This window comes from Pecten maximus, chromosome 6 (assembly GCF_902652985.1).
Source record: "Pecten maximus chromosome 6, xPecMax1.1, whole genome shotgun sequence".
Classification (NCBI taxonomy): Eukaryota; Metazoa; Mollusca; class Bivalvia; order Pectinida; family Pectinidae; genus Pecten; species Pecten maximus.
In genome coordinates, this window is record NC_047020.1 from 43,463,744 (window position 1) to 43,489,136 (window position 25,393).

At 39.0% G+C, this 25,393-nt stretch overlaps 1 protein-coding gene across 1 annotated transcript in view; it reads right to left on the reverse strand.

Moving 5' to 3' along the window:
• Positions 1–3,269: 3,269 nt before the first annotated feature.
• Positions 3,270–25,393, reverse strand: part of LOC117329853 (extracellular matrix protein 3-like) — a 119,029-nt gene continuing 96,905 nt past the window's right edge. The window contains 19 exon segments of the mRNA XM_033888029.1: positions 3,270–7,014; positions 7,016–7,360; positions 7,868–8,014; positions 8,751–8,938; positions 10,176–10,437; positions 10,990–11,117; positions 11,513–11,617; positions 12,091–12,277; positions 15,642–15,741; positions 16,288–16,585; positions 16,890–17,054; positions 17,296–17,503; positions 18,144–18,299; positions 19,188–19,318; positions 20,181–20,363; positions 21,074–21,238; positions 21,735–21,932; positions 22,368–22,577; positions 22,786–22,935. Coding sequence (XP_033743920.1) covers positions 6,907–7,014; positions 7,016–7,360; positions 7,868–8,014; positions 8,751–8,938; positions 10,176–10,437; positions 10,990–11,117; positions 11,513–11,617; positions 12,091–12,277; positions 15,642–15,741; positions 16,288–16,585; positions 16,890–17,054; positions 17,296–17,503; positions 18,144–18,299; positions 19,188–19,318; positions 20,181–20,363; positions 21,074–21,238; positions 21,735–21,932; positions 22,368–22,577; positions 22,786–22,935 — 3,434 coding nt within the window. The 3' untranslated portion in view covers positions 3,270–6,906.

Here is a 25,393-nt window from a genome sequence, read left to right on the forward strand (position 1 = left end):
TGTGATGTTGCTTTTTCTCTCCACCATACACCATGTTTATATGCCACCTCATACTGATTTAACAAAAAGTAATATCTCTGGATTAAATTTTAGTTGCAAGTTTTTTTTAAAACTCTTGCCAGGGAAATATACAGTATCTATACGTCTCTGGTTTTGCATATCACATTTTTCTTTTTTTGTTTTGTTTTTGTTTATCTGTAGTGGAAATTGAGGCAACTGAATTTCTATACAGACAATCAGCTTAATATCACCTTAATATAAGTAAACAACAAAAGATAAACAAAGGTGTTGTTGTTGACAACTATTTATTGCATCCCATGTCAATAAAGACAATCATGGACCACACTCTCGCATCCCTATCTCACCACAGCTTCATCAGTATCTCGCATCATCAAATCAAACTCCATTTTCTCTCAGACCAAACAATACTTCAGCGTAGCAATTTATAATAACCAGTGTCAAATTTTGACTGCAGTATTTCTAATATATTATATCTTTCATTTTGATTTTCAATTGGCTATTTTGGAAAACAAGGGAAATATTGGAATTTCTGGAAAGAAACCTTGAAAGAGTTATCTCCCTTCTCATAAAGAGTTAAAATTGATATATATGAAAATGCATCGTCAGATACCCATGGTTGATTGTACTGTGCTACTTAAGTTTAGCGCAGCACTTACCTGTGGGTATTTGACGATGACAAAATTGATGTAAAAGACTTTCGACTTAAAAAATATTAAAAATTCAGAACTAGATCAAGGCAATGATTATCTGTAAATTTTTTATTTATTTCTTAAAAATCAAAATCTGTGCTAAATTGTTAATTACACAGGCGTTCTGGTTCATTGCTTCACACACACAAGCTATAGCGATCATCTGACATTTCTGTCACAAACATTAATTGGATATGGCAACGTTAATTACAATATTATACATGGTTATCACTTGTAACAGTCTATATATACCTGATCAACAGAAACTGACCACTATCACCTCTTATACAAACTGACCATTAACTGACCAGTGGTCACTTTGCATTCATGAACACCAACACACAAGTATAATTGGCGGTATTTGTGTAACTGGTTGAAACAGTCCGGGTCGCATGTAACTATAATTTTGCAGCTGGCAAAAATATCTGTACTGGATATATGGCTACCATTACAATAAAACGCAAAATAGTCGTAAAATAAACTTGTAACCAATACAATAAACTTGTTACGAAACAAGTTCTTAATTCCATACTTTACATATTTTTTGTAACATCTGTCAATCATACTGGGTCTATTGCTTGCATATCCATAATATTCCCTTTGTCAGCCTCTGAAGTCGATCCTGCTCGATCCTCATCTGGGGTTGTTGTTTATATTTCGTACAGTAACCTGTATTTTGTATCGGGTTGAACTGTTTCAACCATTTTCACCTTTTACACAAAAGCAGCCGAAGCCTCATTAAAAATTAGTAAGGTATTTGCCTTCTACACCCCTAGCGAATTTACGCTAAAAAATAAAGTCTTGCATAAGTCAAATAATAAATGCATTACCTAAATGACATATTGTCGCCAATACCTGCTGGTCGAGTCAAAAGTTTTTTCAATTCCTTATTAGATTATTATGTATTATAACAAGAGATCCCAGAGGGATCTTGGCGCCCACCATTGAATGATCTTCATATAGGTTCCATGTCAGATTGATCTTTTCTCTACTTTTCCCTTCATTTTACTAATCTGTGCAAATCGAGACATCCCTCCAGTACTTTTCAAACAAGGGAACCTTAGCTATATAAGAAAGTTGAGATTTAACAATAATGGCTGTTTGTTTGCCAGGTTGTTTTCAGGACAGACTGGTCCAAAAATGCAATACAAGGCACCAAGGGAAACCTACATATGAAATTTGAGAAAGATCCCTTCAGTACTTTCTCAGAAATAGTGATAACAAACTTCAATTGTCAAAATCCAAGATGGCTGCCTGTCGGCCATGTTGTTTTCCGATTGGTCTCAAAAGGCAATATGCATAACTAGGCACCAAGGGGAACCTAAATATGAAATTTGAGAATGATCCCTTCAGGACTTTCTCAGAAATAGCGATAACAAACTTCAATTGTCAAAATCCAAGATGGCTGCCTGTCGGCCATGTTGTTTTCCGATTGGTCTCAAATCGCAATATGCACAACTAGGCACCAAGGGAAACCTTCATATGAAATTTGAGAAAGATCCCTTCAGTACTTTCTCAGAAATAGCGATAACAAACTTCAATTGTCAAAATCCAAGATGGCTGCCTGTCGGCCATGTTGTTTTCCGATTGGTCTCAAAACGCAATATGCATAACTAGGCACCAAGGGGAACCTACATATGAAATTTGAGAAAGATCCGTTCAGTACTTTCTCAGAAATAGCGATAACAAACTTCAATTGTCAAAATCCAAGATGGCTGCCTGTCGGCCATGTTGTCTTCTGATTGGTCTCAAAACGCAATATGCATAACTAGGCACCAAGGGGAACCTACATATGAAATTTGAGAAAGATCCCTTCAGTACTTTCTCAGAAATAGCGATAACAAACTTCAATTGTCAAAATCCAAGATGGCTGCCTGTCGGCCATATTGTTTTCCGATTGGTCTCAAAACGCAATATGCATAACTAGGCACCAAGGGGAACCTACATATGAAATTTGAGAAAGATCCCTTCAGTACTTTCTCAGAAATAGCGATAACAAACTTCAATTGTCAAAATCCAAGATGGCTGCCTGTCGGCCATGTTGTTTTCCGATTGGTCTCAAATCGCAATATGCACAACTAGGCACCAAGGGAAACCTTCATATGAAATTTGAGAAAGATCCCTTCAGTACTTTCTCAGAAATAGCGATAACAAACTTCAATTGTCAAAATCCAAGATGGCTGCCTGTCGGCCATGTTGTTTTCCGATTGGTCTCAAAACGCAATATGCATAACTAGGCACCAAGGGGAACCTACATATGAAATTTGAGAAAGATCCGTTCAGTACTTTCTCAGAAATAGCGATAACAAACTTCAATTGTCAAAATCCAAGATGGCTGCCTGTCGGCCATGTTGTCTTCTGATTGGTCTCAAAACGCAATATGCATAACTAGGCACCAAGGGGAACCTACATATGAAATTTGAGAAAGATCCCTTCAGTACTTTCTCAGAAATAGCGATAACAAGAATTGTTTACGGACGGACGGAGGGACGGACGGACGACGGACCACGGACGCAGGGCGATTTGAATAGCCCACCATCTGATGATGGTGGGCTAAAAATACCACATATTATCAATTTCATAACGCCTTTACATAAATTGCATAACACGTGTTTGATAACGACTGGCAGAGCTTGGATTGTGCCAATATTAACATCATATCGCTGTCGTAACATGACCTTCAAACTGCGTCACAGTAGCTATATAAACATACAACGTTTATGAAGAAACTCTTGATGGGGCGGAAATAATATTTATTTACATAAATAGGAAAGAAAAAGACATTTCTATAGGAAAAGTACAGAATAATTAAAATAAAACCGAAATTTTATATCAAATAATTTAATTGCGTAATATAAATTCTGTTAACACCTTGCATTAGCGATCATGATTTTGAAACTGGTGTCATCTCTTTTATTAGCACACACTGTAAAAAGAAAACAAATGTTTTGCTTATCATACATTTGATCAAAACAAGGCCAGAATTCTATCTTCTTCATATATCTAGCCCGTAATAAGCCTATGGAGTACAATTTTACTCCAAGTAGCGAGTGCGCTTATTGCAGGACAATAAATAAGCCTCTGGTAGCATTTTCACTGATTTACAACAGGGCTTATTACTAGACATGGGCTTATTGCCGGATAAATATAGGAATAACCCTTTCTCAGCAGGGCTAACAGTAGGCTGAAGAGGGAGGGAAGGAAGGAGGGAGAAAGATGAGGGGATGGAGATAAAGAGTAAACAAATAAACAAAACATGGCCACCATACCACATTGTCCATTACATTTTTCAAAATAATTCTATAAAATTAAATTTTTACAAATTTTTCTGTTTGTGCATATAGTCTTCACCACTGCATGGTGATGTAAAAATTTTCGATTTTCTAATTATATTACAAAACAGCAGGTTCCTCGTCCTGTAATAATTACATAATAAAAACACAAGCTTGACTATTTTTTAGAAAAATACAGTTATAAAAAGAAAATCCCTGAAACTAGATAACAATATTTCTCTTCCGAATAATGGGTAAGGCACAAAAACCATATATTTCTCGTAAGTGAAATAAAAATTGACCATATTCTACAACAAAGCATTCATTTGTAGGTTTTGACTACTGGTTAAATTCCCGTGGAGATCTATTAATGAGTATTTTCTATTACATCAAATTCAGGATGCCCGTGTAAAAAAAATCTGTAATGAAACATCTAGACAACAAGTGTTGCCATGGTTACAACAAAAACAAGAGAAGGGGAGGTAACTTGGTTAGTTGTATTGGCACAATCATATTGCAAAAAAGAACATCAACAATTTCACACGTACAACACACAGGTATTCGCGTCTATAAAAGTATAAACAATCTTATCAAAATAATGACATTTCTCGGTACGAGCGTAATCTATATTGGTAAATAAATAGTCGCAAAAACTGAGTTACAACTGAAATATCTAGAATCTAACCTTCAAATTTTTACGAAATAATTTTCTATCAAAATTCAGATCAATGCCTGCATGTTTTTGGGGGAAAAATTGAGATTGTAAAGCATTAACATCGACAACAACAAAATCCAACTTGTGTTGAATTGCGTATTGTCCAGATTTAGTCCCGAGACTGACAAGCATTAATATACCACAGTAATAGGAACCCAAGCTGGGATTTGAACTACCGACCGCTTGCCCTTGAAGAAACATTCTACCACTATTGGCTATTAAAAAAGGAAATTTCTACCAGCCTGAGCTAGCAAGGTGATCTCAAACACGCCGCTTTTACACAGTTGTATCATAATATTCTAAGTTGAGCATCAACAAATTATTGTCAAAATGCTTTGTTTTAAAAACTAGTCACAAACCATTCAAACAAAAACAAAAGAAAAATTTACAAATATCGGGTACATGAGTTCTGACGATTGAGATCCACATTGTTTTAAAACAATCCAGGAAAGTTCTTTGCTGTAGTTGAAGCGAAAGCAGCAGTTTTTGGGAGAAAATTGCTGGATACTTGAAACATTCTATACAAGTAAATACCATACACGTTACACTCGGAAGTAAATAAATACCGACTTTCATTGTGTAGAATGTGTTTTAAGTAAACCACGGCTGACATGTCTTTTTTTCTTCGACTGATTTGTTACTCTCATCAACCTCGCACGTCAACGACGTCACACAACGTCACACAACGTCACACGACACAGTAAATAAATACATTGATTAAATCGTTATATACATCATCACAATGGCGTCACACGTCCGCAGCATACAGTTTATAAATATATATTATATGGATACAAAATGGAATTTGGCAAAGCCATTTACAAACCTTTGACACTGTAGTAAGGCTACCTCACAAAAAGGAACAAAATTTTCACTCGAGAAAAATTGTTTCAGAGTTATCTCCCTTGATACACAATATCGATATATACAACAAGGAACGGCTTGATATTCTGGTATATATAGCACAGAATGTGTTTCCCTCGAGAAACAACAGTAATATGTAGACGGCACAAAACAGCATCACAAGTGAGCAACATCACTAAAAACAAACATCGTAAACATTCTTTGGAAGACGGCACAATCTAAAGCTATAGAAATCGAAACAGTCACGACCTTTACCTCACAACGACCTTTAAGTCACAGCGACCTTTATTCTATGTCAAAACAACCTATATTTCTGTTTTTCATGTCTCATTATGTTAAGTAACACTGCACTGACAACTTGTGTCTAACTTTACACTATCCACTTAAGAATAATCTCAGGAAATCTAAACAGGCGATTGTCTTCTAAATAAACAAATATTTATTGAAAGGGAACTGTATATATAGTATTTGATTGACGTTTCTCATTATGGCAATATTGGGCAAAAACAGCAAATGGAAGAAAAGTGTCATCTGGGCACAAGGAATGAAACCTCAGTCTGAGGTCAAAGGTCAAGGTCAAGGTCAATAACAAATACAAAGGCAAGCACATATATTATATGATACACTACAACTTAACACCAAACGCTTTATATAACACCACTCGTCTCCATGATATGCTGTTTGGAATAAAATAAATTTTCAGCGATGTTTTGTAAATATTTCTGAATGTTTAAATGTGCGATATGGCTATATGATGATAACAATTTAAAGCTGATTATTTTAAAACAATACTGGCAGGCTACAAGCAAGTTTAAATAATGTTCTGCTCATAACTTTACATTTTCTGCAGATCTGAAAATTTGTTTGAAATTTCCATTTGGGTCAGTGATTTATACTACCCTTACACACTCATTAACCCTTTCAACCCTAAGAAACTTTAGTGGACTCTGCCATTCTTTCATAATTTGAAGTCCAATATGGTCAGTAGGGGTGCAAGGGTTAAAAAAACAACCTTTGCTTTATGAAAAAAAAGCAGTTTCCTCAATTTTGCACATTTTCAGATAAAATGCTCCCACATTGAGGAATAAACTGATCTGTAAAAAAAAAAAAATGTTCAAATCAATAAAAACAATTTGAAAGTTTTGGTTTTGCAAGACGGGGGCACCTGTGCTAACACATACAAGGGACAAAACCACAATCACAGGAAAAAAATATCCTCAGTATAACATCACCTAAAGCAGTGTTTGATGCTAACGATATGAGCAGATTTAACAAATAAACAGGACTAAGAAATAAATAATGTCACATGATCACAGCTTTGGAACATATCGAGTATTAGCTTTTGTCACACCTCTGTCCGATCCTGTTCGGCCATCTTTTGTTTCTCCGACAGGAAAAGTACACTGGTGGTGCCGTCTCGCGACACCACAGTGAGAGTATTGGTTGGAGTAGGGAGGTGGCGATGAGTGTTTGTGGCGCCGCCTGATGAAGACGATGAGGAGGATAACGCAGATGAGAAGCAACAGACAAATGCCTACGAGAATGTACATGATCGAGGGTGTGTCGCGTCCGTTTTCCGACACCTCGTACGACCCCAGAGCGCTATCTCCCTGGGGTACTTCACTAAATACGATCTGCACCATGTTTGTGCCTTGTTCTGGGGTCTCCGTGCGCTTCACGCGACCTATGACCTCCCGAGCAGAACTGGAATGATATGTTACACTTCGCTTCTGTACAGAGTTGTCATTGGATCCCATGGAGAACACTGCATGGAGAAACCACATCCTTCCGGGATCCACCTGTCATAGAAAGGTACGAATTATAACACCAAGAAATCATACAGCTAATTAAGTAATGATAAATTACATCACATAGCTACTTCAGAATTTCTTAAAATAGGAAAATTTCTGGTCAAGTGTCAATGCCTTTATGTCCACACCAGGAAAGGCCTATACTTTCAGAATTACACGCCCATACCCCCCCTCTCGTTTTGTTATATATATTTTTTTAAACATTCCTCCTAAATATAGGGTTTTCACCCCTAAAACTGATATTTGAGCCCTAAGTTTTCCAGGGTTGTCCTATGTAAAGCATTATAACTGGAGATAAAAAATCCTGAAAATCTTTCAAATATTTGAATCTGTTGGGAACACTAGGGTAATGTCGTGCTAAGAAAAAAAGCAAATTATAAATCCTTGAATATTTGATTGAGATATTTGATGAGAGAAAAACTGTCTTTATTCAGGCCTCTATGTTGCAACAAAGATGGTTTAAAAATAGGATTACTACACTATAAATAGACCGACTTGAAAAAGAGGCTTGGTGTCGACTGAGAAGCCGTCTGCCCCTGGCTGGCGGAGGAGATCTCTGGCACTCGGATCGCCCTTGGCCATCCTCGCATTGAATGGAATGCCATCGAAGCTTTCGTCCACTGTGTGTGGATCCCTGAGGTCCTGTAAACAGCAAGGTCATGTCAAGGTTAATAACAACAGCACAACTCATTTATATAAACATATATATATAATCTTTCTTTCTCCCCAACTCTGATAATCATGGTAATTTTATATAGATATTCATGGTCAAAGGTCAAAAGTAGGCCACAGTGAGTTTTTGTATATATGATACACACAATACAATCCTACCCCCCACCAACACCCCGCCCAGTAACAATGACCTTGACCCCAAAAACCCTGAAACTCGAACTTGTCTGGATAATATGGTCCTTTATCATTTTGTGAAGTTTGATCAAAATCCTTCAAGGAATGAAACCGCTAGAGCGCTGACAAACTTCGGCGTTATATTGGTACATAATTACAAGATAAATGGAGAGGAAATCTAGAAGATTTCATTTTATTTATGTTCCTAAATTGATTCTGTGAGAGTCATATCTTAATACAGGTACAAACAAATCTAAACTTGTAAAACAAATTGATGAAAGTGAAAACCACGATTAGGTTGTCTGAATGTTTTACAACGGTTTGATCTCCCTAGGTAGAGAAGCTCGACTGGCAACCAGACCCTAATTAAGCTCTTTTTGTTAAGAATTGCCAAGCTAAATTTGAATACTAGATTATCTGCCCATAGTTTCAAACTTAGAATCAGACATAGCCTAAGACCAAAATCATAAAGCTCAACATTATTTATAATTTTAATATTCTAGAGACGGGGCCAGTCGAGAATCATACTTACCAAAATTTTGAACCTGTGCTCGAGGTTTTTGGATTCCCCCATACAGCCATACTCTCCCTTCGTAGGGGCGTACTTCGGGATGTAACCATCTTTACCGGAGCACACAAAGATTTTTTCCAGACCGAGGTCAAACTCTGCCCCCAAGGTCTGGACAGGGTCGACGTCTAATCGGCCATATATCGTATCTCCTGGTAGGGCGAACATATTGTCGTTAGTCATTTTAACAGAAGTTTGACAAATTGAAACCAGTTTTATACAGTAAAACTTGACTAATCTAAGACCCACAGGAACAAACATTTTGGTAGATTTCATCAGCATAAGGCTTGAGCAGAAATTGTTGAATCATTCAGTTGTCAGAATTTACAGGTTTTGACTTACATCTGACCTTTTTAAAGAGGATTAAAACTGAAAAATTGTAAAGATAAAATCTGGTCTTGCCGTTAAATGTTCATGTATTTAGACTTCAAAAACAAAATTGAGCAACTTAAATATAGAAATATGAGGAAACACGTTTGAAATAGAAGTGCTATCTTCAATTGTCATGGAACTGACAGCGAGATATCTTAATAAAACGACATATTATGATCGTAATGTAAAAAAAGAGGCCCATGGGCCTTAACGATCACCTGAGATTTGAAATATTTCAGTTAATTTAATTGACCCTTTTTGGCTCCACTCATCAGCCCCTGGGGGTCAGTCAGGGCTAACATGGGCATGCAATCAAACTGTCATCCCATGCTGATAATGTTAACCAAGTTAGAATGAATTCCAATAGAAATCAAACAAATTATAGTCAAAAATGTGATTTCCCTATATAAACTATAGTAAAGTTTACCCCCTCCCCAGGGGTAAACGTGAGACCCCAGGGTCATGAAATTCACAATTTTGGTAAAGCACCTTAAGACCCTTCCATATATGAAGAGTATTTGTTTCCATCATATCTGAGAGTAGAGACGAAGATTTTTGAAATTTCAGTCAATTTGACCCTTTTTAGCCCTACCCATCAGGCCCTTGGGGCTGGGGACCATATAATTTAAAATTTTGGTTGACCTTTAGTCATAGAAGCTTCCTGCCAAATTTCATTGAATTTGGCTTAGGGGTTTTGGAGAAGTCAAAAATGTAAATTGTTTACGGACGGACGACGGACGACGCACGATTCACGACGACGGACAAAAGGTGTTTAGAATAGGTCAATTGAGACTTTGTCTCAGGTGACCTAAAAAACGGTGCTGGCACAATCTTGGCTACTTCAAGGGCTTTAAAGGATGAAAAACATCTAACTAACAACTTCTTAGCCTTTTGAGGAAAATTGTAGATAAAATTCTGTAAAATGGATGAAAAACATCTAACTAACAACTTCTTGGCCCTTTGAGGAAGATTCAAGATAAAATTCCGTAAATCGTGAGTAACTGTTAATCTGTATACCTGGAGAAAAGGCGGTGTTTGACTTGTCACCCAGTGTAGGAGTGTCGGGGGACAGCCACAGTGATCGCTTGTTGAAGAGACGGAAGTCGGTGTTGAGTGAGTATTGTGAAGGAACAGGGTCACTGGTCTGCTGAAATCTGATTGGGAGGTCAAAGGTGATGGGGTCAGTGGGGTTACAGACAGGAGGGAGTGTGTAGGGCTGTGTAATTGCAGCGGTGCAGGGAATCAGAGCCACATGGTAAAGTCCTGAGTAGTCCTTCACCTGTAAACAAACGCCAATGAATGACATGCTTGTGTAACGTGTCAACGTAGGAAGTGTCAGAGTTACTTCCCTTTGTGCAACTCTCAGTTGCGATAGCTTGCCAGCCAATAGGGACCGAGAATGCTGGTCAGCGGTGCTTCTAGATCGAAAAACATATTTTTTCACTTTCACACAAATTTGCATGTTTACAACTTCTTGCAATTTTTTTTTTTTTTTTTTTTTTTGCCAATTTAAAAATGCCACATCATTAACGGATTATGAAATGGTCTGGAAGTCAATTCGGTTTCATGATCCTTCAAAATCTAAAAAAACATCTCAAAATTTTTCTACTGACTATTCATTACTTGCAAAATGAATGAAAACATCAAAGCAGAAAACGTTTTGAACTTTTAGATTTCCATGTGTGTCATTGAACAAATTTCAAAGATACTTTCATTTAAACGAACTGTGACCAATACAAAACTGTGATGACAAACAGTGAAAGTAAGAAAAATTATCGAACAAAAACGGCTAAAAGGTGATAATAACTGGTTTAAGTAACAAAATACTTACTGCAAAATCTGACTCAAACTGCCACAGCTGATTGGGTTGGTCAAAGGTCGGGTCACTTCTGACAAGGGTCAAGGTGAAGGTCATATCTGGGTGATCTGGTGAGGTAACCATGGATACAACTCCAGTGCCTGAAAATAGAAATTTAAGGAAATTGAACAATCCATACTGGGCGTTTTTAAAGTAAATTACCGTAAAACATATCCCCTACTTGCCCTCGATAAGAATAGTAACAGTGATCTTGACATTGACTCAAAAGCCCTGAAACTCAAATCTTCTTACATCTGTCATTCAAGAATGCTGGAGAGGAAACCTATTGCCCATCCCCCTTCCCCGTTTCACTGATAGGAGACTAAAAAAACTTTATTTTGAAGGGTTAAAAGCAAAATGCTAGCTTACGTTCCAAATCTGATAGATTCTTTGGGCAAATCAACATCATCAACGGCCCAAGACATCTGTAATTTTGTGTAATTTGATTTACACATGACAGTGTAATAATTACCTGTGCTACCTGTAATTGACTTACCTGAATTACTAGGGACAAACTGGCCCCTAAAGTTGGGCGTCGTCCTAATCGTCACTAAGAGTCGTTTATCGTCTTGGATACGCAGACTGGTGGGGTACAAGGATCCTGAAAATATTGACAGACATGTTCACAAATATGTTTTATACTTCGAAGTATACACCTGTTAAAATAGTTTACAAGCCAGGGGTCATAACACACATCTTTTTTCCACAATTTTTAGATGTTCTGTGACCAGTAATTATATATCCTAGGATGCATCTGGATGTTCCAATGCACATTCAATATTTACCCAGGATGCATCAGTCTTTTGGGTTAATCAGTATTCAGTGTCATATGGAAATTTTAGAGTGACTTCAGCTATCAAATGTTTTAACTGGTAATGCAGGTTATGTCAGGAAGGTAAAACTGATATTCAATGTACATGTATATATAAATACAGCTTAGATAGAAGTAACAAGCATATTAAAAATTCATTATAAAACAATAGTTTTTAATCTATAGTGCTTACAAAGTTATGCTGCAAACAGTATTTCAATACAATATGACAACTCAAAGTCTTTCATAATCTCGGGACTAACCTCCGAATTTCGACTTGGTTGCTGTGTTTATTCCATTTTGCCATAAGATGGCTGTGTCGTAAACGAAACTAAGCTCGAGATCTGTCTGCATATTGACAGCTGTCCATCCTCCGGCCTCAGCATGGAAAATGTACGACACGTACAACGGAACGAACATGGTCACTCTGGACTGCTTCAAGTCGATTGGCTGAAGTGAGGAAGGGGATATTTCATTTTAGACTTGGTCTTTATGACAAGGGGCAGACAATTCAGTACAGACTTGGTCTTTATGACAAGGGGCAGACAATTCAGTACAGACTTGGTCTTTAGGACAAGGGGCAGACAATTCAGTACAGACTTGGTCTTTAGGACAAGGGGCAGACAATTCAGTACAGACTTGGTCTTTAGGTCAAGGGGCAGACAATTCAGTACAGACTTGGTCTTTATGACAAGGGGCAGACAATTCAGTACAGACTTGGTCTTTAGGTCAAGGGGCAGACAATTCAGTACAGACTTGGTCTTTAAGTCAAGGGGCAGACAATTCAGTACAGACTTGGTCTTTAGGTCAAGGGGCAGACAATTCAGTACAGACTTGGTCTTTAGGACAAGGGGCAGACAATTCAATACAGACTTGGTCTTTATGACAAGGGGCAGACAATTCAGTACAGACTTGGTCTTTAGGACAAGGGGCAGACAATTCAGTACAGACTTGGTCTTTAGGACAAGGGGCAGACAATTCAGTACAGACTTGGTCTTTAGGTCAAGGGGCAGACAATTCAGTACAGACTTGGTCTTTAGGAGAAGGGGCAGACAATTCAGTACAGACTTGGTCTTTAGGACAAGGGGCAGACAATTCAGTACAGACTTGGTCTTAGGACAAGGGGCAGACAATTCAGTACAGACTTGGTCTTTATGACAAGGGGCAGACAATTCAGTACAGACTTGGTCTTTATGACAAGGGGCAGACAATTCAGTACAGACTTGGTCTTTAGGTCAAGGGGCAGACAATTCAGTACAGACTTGGTCTTTAGGTCAAGGGGCAGACAATTCAGTACAGACTTGGTCTTTAGGTCAAGGGGCAGACAATTCAGTACAGACTTGGTCTTTAGGACAAGGGGCAGACAATTCAGTACAGACTTGGTCTTAGGACAAGGGGCAGACAATTCAGTACAGACTTGGTCTTTATGACAAGGGGCAGACAATTCAGTACAGACTTGGTCTTTAGGTCAAGGGGCAGACAATTCAGTACAGACTTGGTCTTTAGGGCAAGGGGCAGACAATTCAGTACAGACTTGGTCTTTAGGTCAAGGGGCAGACAATTCAGTACAGACTTGGTCTTTAGGACAAGGGGCAGACAATTCAGTACAGACTTGGTCTTTATGACAAGGGGCAGACAATTCAATACAGACTTGGTCTTTAGGACAAGGGGCAGACAATTCAGTACAGACTTGGTCTTTAGGTCAAGGGGCAGACAATTCAGTACAGACTTGGTCTTTAGGTCAAGGGGCAGACAATTCAGTACAGACTTGGTCTTTAGGACAAGGGGCAGACAATTCAGTACAGACTTGGTCTTTAGGTCAAGGGGCAGACAATTCAGTACAGACTTGGTCTTTAGGTCAAGGGGCAGACAATTCAGTACAGACTTGGTCTTTAGGACAAGGGGCAGACAATTCAGTACAGACTTGGTCTTAGGACAAGGGGCAGACAATTCAGTACAGACTTGGTCTTTATGACAAGGGGCAGACAATTCAGTACAGACTTGGTCTTTAGGTCAAGGGGCAGACAATTCAGTACTGACTTGGTCTTTAGGACAAGGGGCAGACAATTCAGTACAGTCATCATTTCATAAACTAACAACTCTGGTACAACCAATGCAAACACTTGTACCACAATAAACATCAACGTAAAAACTTTCATATCTGCAGGTCCGAAATATTACAATGAAAAATTGACAACTTGGTTTTTCTGCATAAATGAACAGGCCCTTAGTCATCATGACAAAGGGGAGACAATTAAGTACAGACTTGATGTTTTTCCCTCTCCCCTTGAATCTATTTTAAGAAGCAGTAAACAGGTATCGATTGATCTTTTCTCTACTTTTCTCTTCTTCTAAGTCTTACTAATCTGTGTAAATTCAGAAGAAACCTCTAGTACTTTTCAAACAAGGGAAACCTATATATAAAAGTTAAGATTAAGGCACCAAAGGGAACCTATATATGGAATTTGAGAAAGATTCCTTCAGTACTTTCTGAGAAAGATGGCTGCCTATCGGCCATGTTGTTTTCCGATTGGTCTCAAAATACAATATGCATAACTAGGCACCTTGGGGAACCTACATATGAAATTTCAGGAAGATCCCTTCATTAGTTTCTTAGAAATAGCAATAACCAGTTTCAATTTTCGAAATCCAAGATGGCTGCCTGTCGACCATGTTGTTTTCTGATTAGTCTCAAAATACAATATGCATAACCAGGCACCAAGGGGAACCTACATATGAAATTTCAGGAAGATCCCTTCAGTGCTTTCTGAGAATTATCGATAACAAACTTCAATTGTCAAAATCCAAGATGGCTGCCTGTCGGCCATGTTGTTTTCTGATTGGTCTCAAAATGCAATATGCATAACTAAGCACCAAGGGGAACCTACCTATGAAATTGGAGAAAGATCCCTTCAGTACTTTCTCAGAAATAGCGATAACAAACTTCAATTGTCAAAATCCAAGATGGCTGCCTGTCGGCCATGTTGTTTTCCAATCAGTCCCAAAATGCTATATGCATTACTACGCACCAAGGGGAACCTACTTATGAAATTTGAGAAAGATCCCTTCAGTACTTTCTCAGAAATAGCGATAACAAACTTCAATTGTCAAAATCCAAGATGGCTGCCTGACGGCCATCTTGTTTTCCGATCGGTCCCAAAATTCTATATGCATAACAAGGCACCAAGAGGAACCTACATATGAAATTTGAGAAAGATTCCTTCAGTACTTCCTCAGAAATAGCGATAACAAACTTCAATGGTCAAAATCCAAGATGGCTGCCTGTCGGCCATGTTGTTTTCCGATCGGTCCCAAAATGCAATATGCATAACTAGGCACCAAGGGGAACCTACATATGAAATTTGAGAAAGATCCCTTCGGTACTTTCTCAGAAATAGCGATAACAAACTTCAATGGTCAAAATCCAAGATGGCTGCCTGTCGGCCATGTTGTTTTTCGATCGGTCCCAAAATGCAATATGCATAACTACGCACCAAGGGGAACCTACATACGAAATTTGAGAAAGATCCCTTCAGTACTTTCTCAGAAATAGCGATAACAAACTTCAATGGTCAAAATCCAAGATGGCTGCCTGTCGGCCATGTTGTTTTCCGATCTGTCCCAAAATGGAATATGCATAACTAGGCACCAAGGAGAACCTACATATGAAATTTGAGAAAGATCCCTTCAGTACTTTCTGAGGATTAGCGATAACAAGAATTGTTTACGGACGGACGGACGGACGGACGGACCACGGACGCAGGGCGATTTGAATAGCCCACCATCTGATGATGGTGGGCTAATAAATACATACCTGGCCATCTGTCGAGATTTCCCCTCCACACACAGACACGAGCTCTGACATGTCGAAATAGCCATCAAACTCCCAGAGACAGGATTCCAGGTCTAGACTCCTACAAATTAAAATATCAATTAAGCCTCAATTTCAAGCTTACAGAGAATCTTATACAACTTGTGTAGTAATTAATCACAGAAAGTCTAAAATGCTGAAACCTAGTTTTACGTTTGACAAAAATTTGTCCTTTTTAATTAATTGCAAACTTCACAAAAATTTTCTTCTGTGATTGCATCATCTGAAAACAAAAATTCAAGCTACCTTTTTACCATAAAATGAAACAGCCTACTAAAGTGGAACAACCTTTCCTCTGATAGAAAAATTCAAAAGGTACATGAATCGAATGAATTTTGGGACAGCCATAATTTTTGGTAGGATTGACAGGTGTTTTGTTGACACAGGGGCTTGACACGTCCTTAAGATTCAGAATGAAAAATTTATCTTCGGGTCTGCCCCCAAGATCACTTATTAATTATATATATAAATTACATGATCTGGGGGGGGGGAGGGGTTGACCCTGGGGTGAACTATATTATTCTAGGTCATAGGAACATGTCAAACCCCTGTGTTGTTGGTTAGTGATTACAAATACGCCTTGACCTACCTGTAGAACCTCAGAGTTGAATCGCCCCTCAGAGTTGAGCTAAATTGGTACGGTTCTAGTCCAAGCGAGTTATGGTTCCTAGTACTATTGGAAACAAAACCGAATCCAGAGGTCACCTGAAGGTCACTGATGTCCAGCAGGTTGGAACACTTGTGTTGGGCCACACGCAGTGCATTATGGGTAAGTATGAATTCAAAGTTTGAAAGCTGGTGTGTTGACAGCACAGGAAGTAGTCCATCGTGGTGGGGAATCGTTATGGTAACTTGAACCATGTTAGGGTGGACTGGGTCATTAGCACCTGTCAAAATTTAAAAAAAGGGTCCATGAAAAAATAAAAAATTAAATTGAAGATGTGATCAAATTACATCAGGATATGTTCTCATGAAGCTTTCCAAGCAGAATGAAACACTTAAAATATTTTATTTGATAGAGCACAGCTATCTTTATGTCTTATATTATGAAAAATTCAATGCTTGACAAAGAACAAAAATATCCCTAATCTAGCCACATTACGAACACTCTTAATGTTATTCACTTCCATCAGATTTCTGATTTATCAGTTATTGTTTCTGTGATTAAAAATTAGAGGAACATAATTTTACCTAGATATCGAAGACGACTGCTAAATGGCTCTGATCCGATAGAGGCTGGATTCCTTGGAGGACAGAGTCCCTCGTCAGTACTAATTGTGATTGGGGTACTCTCAATCTCTCGTCCTGGGTCACCGTCAAAGTTCACTGCCCGAGCCAGGCACTGGACTTTACTTCCTGAAACAAAATATACCATCAATGAAATTCTGAAACGTGGTGAAACCTTGATACAATGTCTGTTATTTCATTTATCACCTCACATAACGCCAAGATATTTCAACAACCTCTTCACTTTCATTACCATTGCATTGTTTCGTTATATTGCCAAACTGGGTTCATACTGTCAAAAATCTACATGAATATTCATGAAAGAAAACTTGAATAATTTACTTCACAGTTGTAATGCATTGCGACTGACCTCTATTGAAGTAGATGCTGTCTAGGGTTATCCCCCTTGTGGAAGCGAAAAACGTTGATGTCTCCAGTTGTCTGAGAGGTTTGGTGACACCATCAGGGCCACTAGGGGGAGCCACTCTCCAGTTGAACTTGGTGAGTGTGTCGTTGATTTCCTGAGATTGACACAGTGTTCCTGTTGTGGCGAAGTCTGGGTGTTTGGGGTTACAGGGCTGTAAACAGTCGTACAGGTAACAGTCATACAGGTAAACAGTCATACAGGTAAACAGTCATACAGGTAAAACTTACAGGCTGTAAACAGTCATACAAGTAAACAGTCGTACAGGTAAACAGTCGCACAGGTAAACAGTCGCACAGGTAAACAGTCATACAGGTAAACAGTCATACAGGTAAAACTTACAGTATGTAAAGTCATACAGGTAAACAGTCGCACAGGTAAACAGTCGCACAGGTAAACAGTCATACAGGTAAACAGTCGTACAGGTAAACAGTCGCACAGGTAAACAGTCATACAGGTAAATAGTCATACAGGTAAACAGTCATACAGGTAAACAGTCATACAGGTAAACAGTCGCACAGGTAAACAGTCATACAGGTAAAAAGACATTTAAATCTTACTGGCTGTAAACAGTCATACAGGAAATATATATTTGTAACTGTTTAAGAGTGTGTAGGAGACCACATCTTAACTTATTTCTGCTTAGATGAACTTGGTGATATAACAATAGATATCAGGACTTATAGGTCAAGTAAGTTCAGCTCCCTAGGACAACCTACAGGATCTAAATACCATTGTACAGACATCAGACGTCACTGAATAATCTTTAGAAATAAGAACTTTGCTATACTAACTGTTATGCAGATGACCGGGTATCCGTGAACAGGGTCGTCACTGTTACCGAGGGGATCGTCATAATCCCTCAGGGACACGACGATGGGGAGGGTCGGGAACACAACGTCCATGATCTTCTTGTTCTCCTCCACATACACCATGGCCTTGGCGTTCCTCTGTAATCAAACATATGACAATAAATTTTGGTTTAACATGCCATCACAAAAGTATGAGATCTAATAATTGCCCCTGGACACACAGCCATTGGCAAATTGTAAATTCTTCTGAAAGTCTAAATGATAATATGATTTGATATAAATTGGTCAGTGTCATGGCGGGTTATACTAACTGTAATGAGGTCAAGTAGGACATTTTTACAGTAAACCTTTAGGGGTGGAAAAATGTAATGATCAGACCAGAACTTGAACCCAGGACCTCCAAACTCTGAACGCCCTAACCATTTGAGCTACCTAGCCACTGACCTTCAGCCCTGTCTAGTTCAACTAAAACCTATTATGGGTGTCAATGGGTATGAGTTCAACAGAGACAAAAATCGTAATTACGAAAACATCAATTTTGTATTATATGTTGATTTAGTCTTATTTCTTGTGATTTGCTATGTCATTTCTTTGCATTGTTGTGATATAACCTAGTGGTCTCCAGATAATATATTGAAAGTTGTCTCCCCCTGACATGTATACTGACCCTGACTTCGGCCACCATGTTGTAATGTAACTACATAGCCTAGTGATTCCCCGATAAATAACTTTAGAGTTGTCTCCCCCTGACAAGTATACTGACCCTGACTTCGGCCACCATGTTGTTTTGTAACCTAGCGATTCCCCGATAAATAACTTTAGAGTTGTCTCCCCCTGACAAGTATACTGACCCTGACTTCGGCCACCATGTTGTTTTGTAACCTAGCGATTCCCCGATAAATAACTTTAGAGTTGTCTCCCCCTGACAAGTATACTGACCCTGACTTCGGCCACCATGTTGTTTTGTAACCTAGCGATTCCCCGATAAATAACTTGAGAGTTGTCTCCCCTGACATGTATACTGACCCTGACTTCAGCCACCATGTTGTGATTCGCACGTAGATGTACTGTGAAAACTTCTCGATTCTCTTTCATATCATCAAACAGGATCTCCACTTCGACATCCAAACGTGACATCCCTTCCTCAAACACCAGCACTGTCAAAAATAAAAAAACTTATTTAATAAATTGTAGTTTAAACCTGAAGAAAATTGACATCATAAATACCTACACAAGAATCCCAGCTCATATCACATCAGAAATCATTTTGGTATGTCTTATATAATGTTTCGTATTGTAACAGCAAACAGTTCTTAAAAATGACACAACATGGCAGTATGGTTGTCAGTAACTACCAGCACGGAGTAGTTAATGTTTTCATAACCATGATTTGTTTACAGCTTGTAAACTTTAAAAAACCAGGGCTTAAAGTGGCACCTATTTTACATGGCACCTTAAATTCACCATTAGCGACCAGTTATTGACCTATAAGGCGCCTGCATGGCAACTAAAAAATTGTACAAATAAAAAAAAATGTAAATTTGCGATTTGGTTAATCTTTCAAAGGTTGCAGTCAATGCTAAAATGATGTTCACAATCGAAAACATTACAAAGAGATGTTATATTGATCTAAAGAATTAAAAGAGTTGTTTTTATTCAAATTTACTACAACTAGGTCAGGCGACCAACTTTTCCAATTTGCGCCTAGATTTTATGACTTGGTAGCCAAATAGGCTACCTGGTAAAAATATCCACTTTGAGCCCTGAATACCAAAACCTTCAGCCAATGAGAGTAGAACGTACTATCTCACGAGTATTAATATCTACAGATCATGCTGTATTTTAGATACCTACAGACCATGTTGTATTGTTAATTTTGATGACTCACATCCTTCAGATAGTTAAATTATTTTTGGCAGGTATATTTATGAATCATTACTTTTCAGGAATGGCCGATATGTTTCTGTTTCCATTATTTCTTTGATCCCTAACAATAACAGATCAAAACTCGCGTCCTACCTCTAGAAAAACCGTTGTAGTCTTGTCCAGCCCTCGCTGACCCATCCTTGGTGAACACTCTGACCTCCGACCTCTCCGAGAGGTCACCAGATCTGACGACGGGAATGGTTAGTCTAGATATGTCCTCTTTAAAGATCGGCTCATTCACTACGAACTGGTCATCGGCAAACCTGATCACGGGCTCTGAAAGACACGAAATTGACGGACTCGTACAGGTATAGTCAACAACTGTCCATATCACATAAAGGGGATCTAACATGAGTAGGAATATGGAATTTGTTACGCAAGTTTAATAAATTCCATATCACATAGGTATAAGTGTAAGATTATGTATCACATTTATGAGAAACTAGAAAATGTCTGTAAGACATAAATGCCACCGCTGACACGTAAGTTAATTGACACCCTGAAATCTCAGCAGTTCCTAAGATTAGCTAGTTACATTGCATTGGGACGGAACGGGACCGGACCGGACGGGACGGGATCTGACCGGACCGGACCGGACCGAACGAGACATGGGTAACACTATATGCCCCCCATTCCATGGTGGGGGCATAAAAATGGAAAACTCATCTTTATTTTCCTATAAGACTGGCTCATTTGACTGAAACAGTAAGTTTTCCACCAACAAATCAATCATGTGATATCAGCCTGATGTCATTCATCAATGACGTCACAATAGTTTTTTGACAACTTTTTTTTACATAGTTGTATGACATGACAGAACATGGCAGTTTATGTGATGAAATTAATACAACACAACTGAAGCAAAAATCAATTAATAGATTCATGACATTTGGTGTTCTGTGGTCAATTCACTGGCTAAAGGGACATAAATCTGAGTAAGACATGACTTTACATGACATATGACAATGGTGACTGCTGTTACTTACTATCCCCGGCGTCTGTAATTTTGATAACGGTGTCGTTCTGGAGACCGATGTTGGCCCCGCCGGCTGTTACACTGTTTGGACTGCCCAGGACTAATCGGAACTCTTCTGTCACTTCAAATTTATCATCATCCACAATGTTGACCACACATGGCTTTTCTCTCTCACCTGTAATTCAGAGGAATATACAGGTAAGTAAACATTGACAACAGGTGTAGATATACAGGTAAGTAAACATTGTCAACAGGTGTAAATATACAGGTAAGTAAACATTGTCTACAGGTGTAGATATACAGGTAGTAAACATTGTCAACAGGTGTAGATATACAGGTAAGTAAACATTGTCAACAGGTGGAGATATACAGGTAGTAAACATTGTCAACAGGTGTAGATATACACGTTAGTAAAAAATGTCAACAGGTGTAGATATACAGGTAAGTAAATATTGTCAACAAGTGTATATATACAGGTAAGTAAACATTGTCTACAGGTGTAGATATACAGGTAAGTAAGCATTGTCTACAGGTGTAGATATACAGGTAAGTAAACATTGTCAACAGGTGTAGATATACAGGTACGTAAACAATGTCAACATGTGTAAGTAGTAAACAGGTGAAATATAGAAGTACGTAAACATTGTCAATAGGAGTAAATATGTGTTTACCTGGTCTGAAGATGACCAGGGAAGCATCAGTGTCCGGCCGCTCTATGAAGTCCAGACTGACCTTAGCTGACCCCTGTCTAGTATAACATCGAACACTTGACCCGTGACTGATATCCCCGTGACGGACGATGACAGCTGTAACCCTCCTCTCCTCTTCACTACCAAAGTACTGCACCTCTTTAAACTGCATGGAGGGTCCTACAAAAACATAATATTGTAAATGTTATTTTTCAAAATGCAAATTTCTCTTCATCTACTGCCTCTTAACTGAAATATAAAAATCTGATTGTCAGTGACATAAGACATCTTCCATCTTCATTTTATGATGTCACAATAAGTCATAGGCCAAAATATCCTTATTGTCTCCCCTTATCCAGCATCCCGAATCTAAATGCAAGGATACATTTTGAGCCAAATTATTTTCTATTCAATTTGATTGTTTAATATTTATTCCTTCCATGTTTCCTTCAATTTGATTGCAACTAATCTGCATTTAAACTGTCATGAATTTAAAGATATCCTACCCAATACCTAACATTAATACAGAAATTAAAATTCAACGGAGTAAAAACATTATAGGATTTACAGTAAGCTGGTCAGAGATCAAAGTCTAAATTTTTCAGAGTCACTTACGATCAGACTGTGAGTCGTCGATGGTGATAGAAGCTGTACTTGGTGACCCTAGACTGGCCCCCATCGGCATCCGTAGTACGACTAGGAAGGACTCTGGACCCTCTAATGAAGGTCGGCCAAGGTCATCCAGAATCCGGATCCTTAGTGTGTTCTGAGACACCCCGGGAGCGAAGTCGAGAATTTCACTCACAGCTATGTAGTCAAATCCAGCTACAATGAAATATATTCTGTTAAAGTGTTGTAACAGGAAATGAAGTTGATATATAATTAGTACCATATTTGCCGTAATTAGCACACATGGCACTTAAATAAAATGGTCACAGAACTTATAAAGTATATAAAACAGTTTATTCTTTAATCGATCAAAATAACTCTCTCTCCACGATGTAATGCCTTTAATTTCTATAATGGCTATTACCCTCAGCAGACTTTGGGTCAGTTCGTCGTGACCGCACTATCACACTTGAAGGACTGCTAAGGTCAGTTCCGGTACGCAAAACCACGACCTCAGCCTCTCTTTGACTTTCATCAACTGTATACTGGGCATGCTCAAAGTGGAACACAGGTTCTGAAAAGAGAGAAGCATTTGCAGATGGTTAGTTGGAGTTGTCTCCCTTCCACAATCTTTCTCACATCATACCAGTTTAATATTTTTTTGTCTCAGCCAATCGGAAATGCCAGATTAAGACCTTGACCAATGAACATCTTTGATTTTCAGTATACTAGTAAATATAATATGTGTATTTATTATATAAAAAAAAACCCAAACAAACAAACAAACACATACAAAATGATCAAAGGTAAGTTGGAATGGGCAATGCAAGATATTTGTGAGTAAGTATATCACCTGTTCTATTTTTAGTTCAATTAAGTGACCTTGACCTTCACCTCAGGAGCTTTTTAGAAACATTTAAGCTATCTTTATTATTTTAATGTCTGGAAACATAATTATTTCCCTTGATATTATACAGACAGATTGATGGGTGCCTAAGGCCAGCCACATCTCAGACAGGACCCTAATTACACATAGTACAGATATATGTTACACATATGTACAGCTACCATTGAAGTTACAAGCTATACATTACACATGTGTGAAATGATCTATGACATCACAACTATATACATACTTCATATATATACAAAAAAATTTGGTTCTGCTTGAAAGTAAATCTCGTCGGAGAACAGAAGGTATTTCAGCATGCATGGTGATGCTCTGCCTAATTTGCCAAAAATCAACCGTTTCTTTCATCTATAATACCAATGAATTTAACAGTTTGTCTGGTACGAGATTCCTTCGTAACCCGTACAGTAAGTGATGGCCAGTTTTACCAAACACTACAGATTCGATAATAACCACTGTTTAAAGAATCATAACTTAATGCAGGGTTTCCGGAAATTCATTTTTCTCTCGTAATATTTTTTATTTTTGGTAATTTGTATCTTACACTTAACACAAACCAAATGCTTGGCTTTTTCCTGTCAGAATCAAGCACCACTTAAAACAAACAGAACACATAACAGAAAGGTCTGCTCTGTATGTATAGGTTTATCTAACAACAAACGAAACATATTACAGCTCCGCTCCGTAGATATAAGTTTATCTGACTAACATAAGGATGATTTCTCATTTAACACATTCACCTCAAAAATATTCCCTGATTGGGAAAGGAGGGGGGAAAACATTAAAGGTCTTTTCTCCTTGTTTTAGAAGGAAGATAAGTTCTGTGTGAAGGAGAAAGTTAACTGGGGGTTGGGGGGGGGGGGGGGGGGGGGGGAGGATTTTAGGTCCATTGTATTAGGGGAGGGGAGGATGGCTTCCGAGGGAGTGGGGGTGGGCTTGGGGGGCGGGGGTCCATTGTATTAGGGGAGGGGGAGGATGGCTTCAGAGGGAGTGAGGGTGGGCTTGGGGGGCAGGGGTCCATTGTATTAGGGGAGGGGGAGGATGGCTTCAGAGGGAGTGGGGGTGGGCTTGGGGGGGCGGGGGTCCATTGTATTAGGGGAGGGGGAGGATGGTTTCAGAGGGAGTGGGGGTGGGCTTGGGGGGCGGGGGTCCATTGTATTAGGGGAGGGGGAGGATGGTTTCAGAGGGAGTGGGGGTGCGCTTGGGGAGCGGGGGTCCATTGTATTAGGGGAGGGGGAGGATGGTTTCAGAGGGAGTGGGGGTGGGCTTGGGGGGCGGGGGTCCATTGTATTAGGGGAGGGGGAGGATGGCTTCAGAGGGAGTGGGGGTGGGCTTGGGTTAAATTGTATTAGGGGAGGGGGAGGATGGTTTCAGAGGGAGTGGGGGTGGGCTTGGGGGGCGGGGGTCCATTGTATTAGGGGAGGGGGAGGATGGCTTCAGAGGGAGTGGGGGTGGGCTTGGGTTAAATTGTATTAGGGGAGGGGGAGGATGGTTTCAGAGGGAGTGGGGGTGGCCTTGGGGGGCGGGGGTCCATTGTATTAGGGGAGGGGGAGGATGGCTTCAGAGACAGTGGGGGCACTATAGGCCCTTGCATGTAAGGAAAGGGAAAAATGGCTGATAAGGGAGTAAATGTATTTCATATTTAAGTAAAATTGTCTGGGAGATGAGGATACAATTGTCTGGGAGATGGGGATACAATAGGTATCTCGTATGTAGGGAGGTGAAAGTTGGCTAGGGAGGGGGCACTTAAGGTCCCTGCCAAATTCTCACACACATATATATATATATATATATATATATATATTTATATACACAGCTATCACATTATCATTGTCAGGTAGACATGATGATAACACAAATATGATCAGCATTTGGAATGGAATCTCTATAAAGAATCTCTGGCAAAGACAAGACAATGGATAGATTGCCACACCAACAGAAAGGGAAAGACAAGACAATGGATAGACAGATCGCCACACCAACAGAAAGGAAAAGACAAGATGACAGATAGACAGACTGCCACACCTACAGAAAGGGAAAGACAAAACAACAGATAGACAGATCGCCACACCGACAGTGAGGGAAAGACAAGATGACAGATAGACAGATCGCCACACCAACA